The sequence below is a fragment of the Penaeus vannamei genome, chromosome 1 (assembly GCF_042767895.1).
Source record: "Penaeus vannamei isolate JL-2024 chromosome 1, ASM4276789v1, whole genome shotgun sequence".
NCBI lineage: Eukaryota > Metazoa > Arthropoda > Malacostraca > Decapoda > Penaeidae > Penaeus > Penaeus vannamei.
This window is the reverse complement of record NC_091549.1, coordinates 14,718,557-14,723,556: the sequence shown is the minus strand read 5'-3', so window position 1 is coordinate 14,723,556 and position 5,000 is coordinate 14,718,557. Positions and strand designations below refer to the sequence as shown.

Below are 5,000 nucleotides of genomic sequence, written 5' to 3'. Positions count from 1 at the left end.
GAGAGGGAGGTAGGAGAGAGAGAGATAGAGACAGGGAGGAAGAGGAGAGAGAGAAAGTGAGAAGTAGGAATGAGATAGAGAGAGAAAGAGAGGGGTAGGAAGGAGAGAGATAGAAAGAGAGAGGGAGGAAGGGGAGAGAAAGAAAGAGAGTGGGAGGAAAAGGATCGAGAGAAAGAGAGAAGTAGGAATGAGAGAGAGAAAGAGAGAGGGAGGAAGGGGAGAGAGAGAAAGAGAGAGGGAGGAAGGAGAGAGAGAGAAAGAGAAAGGGAGGAAGGAGAGAGAGAGAAAGAGAACGGGAGGAAGAGGAGAGAGAGAAAGAGAGAGGAAGGAGAGAGAGCGCCGTATCCTCAGCAGTGCACCCTCAGCACCGCCCCCTCAGCGCCGTATCCTCAGCACCGCCCCCTCAGCGCCGTATCCTCAGCACCGCCCCCTCAGTGCCGCATCCTCAGCACCGCCCCCTCAGCGCCGTATCCTCAGCACCGCCCCCTCAGCGCCGTATCATCAGCACCGCACCCTCAACACCGCCCCCTCAGCGCCGTATGCTCAGCACCGCCCCCTCAGCGCCGTATCATCAGCACCGCCCCCTCAGCGCCGTATCCTCAGCACCGCCCCCTCAGCGCCGTATCCTCAGCACCGCCCCCTCAGCGCCGTATCCTCAGCACCGCCCCCTCAGCGCCGTATCCTCAGCACCGCCCCCTCAGCGCCGTATCCTCAGCACCGCCCCCTCAGCGCCGTATCCTCAGCACCGCACCCTCAGCGCCGTATCCTCAGCACCGCCCCCTCCGCGCCGTATCCTCAGCAGTGCACCCTCAGCACCGTATCCTCAGCACCGCACCCTCAGCGCCGTATCCTCAGCACCGCCCCCTCCGCGCCGTATCCTCAGCACCGCCCCCTCAGTGCCGTATCCTCAGCACCGCTTCCTCAGCACCGCACCCTCAGCGCCGTATCCTCAGCACTGCCCCCTCAGCGCCGTATCCTCAGCACCGCACCCTCAGCGCCGTATCCTCAGCACCGCCCCCTAAGCGCCGTATCCTCAGCACCGCCCCCTCAGCGCCGTATCCTCAGCACCGCCCCCTCAGTGCCGTATCCTCAGCACCGCACCCTCAGCGCCGTATCCTCAGCACCGCACCCTCAGCGCCGTATCCTCAGCACCGCCCCCTCCGCGCCGTATCCTCAGCAGTGCACCCTCAGCACCGTATCCTCAGCACCGCACCCTCAGCGTCGTATCCTCAGCACCGCACCCTCAGCGCCGTATCCTCAGCACCGCACCCTCAGCGCCGTATCCTCAGCACCGCCCCCTCAGCGCCGCATCCTCAGCACCGCCCCCTCAGCGTCGTATCCTCAGCACCGCACCCTCAGCGCCATATCCTTAGCACCGCCCCCTCAGCGCCGTATCCTCAGCACCGCCCCCTCAGCGCCGTACCTCAGCACCGCCCCCTCAGCGCCGTACCTCAGCACCGCCCCCTCAGCGCCGTACCTCAGCACCGCCCCCTCAGCGCCGTACCCTCAGCACCGCCCCCTCAGCGCCGTACCCTCAGCACCGCCCCCTCAGCGCCGTATCTCAGCACCGCATCCTCAGCACCGCCCCCTCAGCACGGCACCTTCAGCGCCGCCCCCTCAGCACCGCCCCCTCAGCACGGCACCCTCAGCGCCGCCCCCTCAGCGCCGTACCTCAGCACTGCCCCCTCAGCACCGCACTCTCAGCGCCGTACTCTCAGCACCGCCCCCTCAGCGCCGTACCTCAGCACCGCCCCCTCAGCGCCGTACCTCAGCACCGCACCCTAAGCGCCGTACCTCAGCACCGCCCCCTCAGCGCCGTACCTCAGCACCGCCCCCTCAGCGCCGTACCTCAGCACCGTACCCTCAGCACCACCCCCTCAGCGCCGTACCCTCAGCACCGCCCCCTCAGCACGGCATCCTCAGCGCCGTACCCTCAGCACCGCCCCCTCAGCGCCGTACCTCAGCACCGCCCCCTCAGCACGGCACCCTCAGCGCCGCACCCTCAGCGCCGTACCTCAGCACGGCACCCTCAGCGCCGTACCTCAGCACGGCACCCTCAGCACCGCCCCCTCAGCGCCGTACCCTCAGCACCGTACCTTCAGCGCCGTACCTCAGCATCGCCCCCTCAGCGCCTTACCTCAGCACCGCCCCCTCAGCGCCGTACCCTCAGCACGGCACCCTCAGCGCCGTACCCTCAGCACAGCACCCTCAGCGCCGCACCCTCAGCGCCGTACCTCAGCACCGCCCCCTCAGCACGGCACCCTCAACACCGCACCCTCAGCGCCGTACCTCAGCACCGCATCCGCAGCGCCTTACCTCAGCACCGCCCCCTCAGCGCCGTACCTCAGCACCGCCCCCTCAGCGCCGTACCCTCAGCACCGCCCCCTCAGCGCCGTACCTCAGCACCGCATCCTCAGCGGGGGCGGCACCCTCAGCACCGCCCCCTCAGTGCCGTACCCTCAGCACCGCACCCTCAGTGCCGCCCCCTCAGCACCGCACCCTCAGCGCTGTACCCTCAGCATGGCACCCTCAGCGCCGTACCCTCAGCACCGCCCCCTCAGCACGGCACCCTCAGCACCGCACCCTCAGCGCCGTATCCTCAGCACCGCCCCCTTAGCGCCATATCCTCAGCGCCGTACCTCAGCACCGCCCCCTCAGGGCCGTACCCTCAGCACGGCACCCTCAGCGCCGCATCCTCAGCACGGCACCCTCAGCGCCGCACCCTCAGCGCCGTACCTCAGCACCGCCCCCTCAGCGCCGCATCTTCAGCACGGCACCCTCAGCGCCGTACCTCAGCACGGCACCCTCAGCGCCGCATCCTCAGCACGGCACCCTCAGCGCCGTACCCTCAGCACCGCATCCTCACCGCCGTACCTCAGCGCCGTTCCCTCAGCACAGCACCCTCAGCGCCGTATCCTCAGCACCGTACCTCAACACCGCCCCCTCAGCGCCGTACCCTCAGCACCGCCCCCTCAGCACGGCACCCTCAGCGCCGTACCTCAACACCGCATCTTCAGCGCCGTACCTCAGCACCGCCCCCTCAGCGCCGTACCTCAACACCGCATCTTCAGCGCCGTACCTCAGCACGGCTCCCTCAGCGCCGTACCTCAGCACGGCACCCTCAGCGACGCCCCCTCAGCACGGCACCCTCAGCACCGCCCCCTCAGCGCCGTACCTCAGCACCGCCCCCTCAGCACGGCACCCTCAGCGCCGTACCTCAGCACCGCCCCCTCAGCGCCACACCCTCAGCACCGCACCCTCAGCGCCGTACCCTCAGCAACGCCCTCTCAGCACGGCACCCTCAGCACCGGACCCTCAGCGCCGTACCCTCAGCACGACACCCTCAGCACCGCCCCCTCAGCGCCGTACCCTCAGCACAGCACCCTCAGCACCGCACCCTCAGCACCGCCCCCTCAGCGCCGTACCCTCAGCACAGCACCCTCAGCACCGCACCCTCAGCACCGCCTCCTCAGCACGGCACCCTCAGCGCCGTACCCTCAGCACCGCCCCCTCAGCACGGCACCCTCAGCTCCGCCCCCTCAGTGCCGCACCCTCAGCACGGCACCCTCAGCGCCGTACCTCAGCGCCGCACCCTCAGCACGGCACCCTCAGCGCCGCATCCTCAGCACCGCCCCCTTAGCGCCGTACCTCAGCACCGCCCCCTCAGCGCCGTACCCTCAGCACGGCACCCTCAGCACCGTACCCTCAGCACGGCACCCTCAGCTCCGCCCCCTCAGCACGGCACCCTCAGCACCGCCCCCTCAGTGCCGCACCCTCAGCTCCGCCCCCTTAGGACGGCACCCTCAGCACCGCCCCCTCAGCACGGCACCCTAAGCACGGCACCCTCAGCACCGCACCCTCAGCGCCTTACCTCAGCACGGCACCCTCAGCGCCGCATCCTCAGCACGGCACCCTCAGCGCCGCATCCTCAGCACGGCACCCTCAGCGCCGCATCCTCAGCACGGCACCCTCAGCGCCGCACCCTCAGCACCGCACCTCAGCGCCGTACCTCAGCACGGCACCCTGAGCGCCGCACCCTCAGCACCGCACCTCAGCACCGCACCCTCAGCGCCGTACCTCAGCACAGCCCCCTCAGGGCCGTACCCTTAGCTCCGCCCCCTCAGCACAGCACCCTCAGCGCCGTACCTCAGCACCGTACCTCAACACCGCCGTACCCTCAGCACCGCCCCCTCAGCGCCGTACCTCAACACCGCATCCTCAGCGCCGTACCTCAGCACGGCACCCTCAGCGCCGCACCCTCAGCGCCGCATCCTCAGCGCCGTACCTCAGCACGGCACCCTCAGCACCGCCCCCTCAGCGCCGTACTTCAGCACCGCACCCTCAGCGCCGTACCCTCAGCACGGCACCCTCAGCACCGCCCCCTCAGCACGGCACCCTCAGCACCGCCCCCTCAGCGCCGTACCTCAGCACCGCCCCCTCAGCGCCGTACCTCAGCACCGCCCCCTCAGCGCCGTACCCTCAGCACGGCACCCTCAGCTCCGCCCCCTCAGCACGGCACCCTCAGCACCGCACCCTCAGCACCGCCCCCTTAGCGCCGTACCTCAGCACGGCACCCTGAGCGCCGCATCCTCAGCACGGCACCCTGAGCGCCGCACCTCAGCACCGCACCTCAGCACCGCCCCCTCAGCGCCGTACCTCAGCACCGCCCCCTCAGGGCCGTACCCTCAGCACGGCACCCTCAGCGCCGCCCCCTCAGCGCCGTACCTCAGCACGGCACCCTCAGCACCGCCCCCTCAGCGCCTTACCCTCAGCACCGCCCCCTCAGCACAGCATCCTCGGCACCGCCCCCTCAGCGCAGCACCCTCAGCACCGCCCCTCAGCGCCGTACCCTCATCACCGCACCTCCAGCACCGCACCCTCAGCGCCGCAGGATCAACCGTGGGCCGAAGGAAGCTGGGTGAGTCATCCAGGACAAGGCAAGCAGGCCCTGTCGCCATTATCTAGTCCCTTAGTTAAAGGAGAACGCCCAGCCTGCCGCC

At 69.3% G+C, this 5,000-nt stretch overlaps 2 protein-coding genes across 4 annotated transcripts in view; one reads left to right on the top strand and one right to left on the bottom strand.

Moving 5' to 3' along the window:
• The window catches only part of LOC138862660 (nascent polypeptide-associated complex subunit alpha, muscle-specific form-like), a 9,126-nt gene extending 4,161 nt beyond the window's left edge, over positions 1 to 4,965 (top strand). The window contains exons 3-8 of the mRNA XM_070125260.1: positions 380 to 537; positions 660 to 1,446; positions 1,539 to 1,708; positions 1,814 to 3,764; positions 3,864 to 4,100; positions 4,182 to 4,965. Coding sequence (XP_069981361.1) covers positions 380 to 537; positions 660 to 1,446; positions 1,539 to 1,708; positions 1,814 to 3,764; positions 3,864 to 4,100; positions 4,182 to 4,965 — 4,087 coding nt within the window. The remainder of the gene's footprint in view (positions 1 to 379; positions 538 to 659; positions 1,447 to 1,538; positions 1,709 to 1,813; positions 3,765 to 3,863; positions 4,101 to 4,181) is intronic.
• LOC113822992 (probable G-protein coupled receptor 21) overlaps positions 1 to 5,000 on the bottom strand; it is a 131,702-nt gene that overhangs the window by 67,596 nt on the left and 59,106 nt on the right. The gene's annotated exons all lie outside the window — the stretch shown is intronic.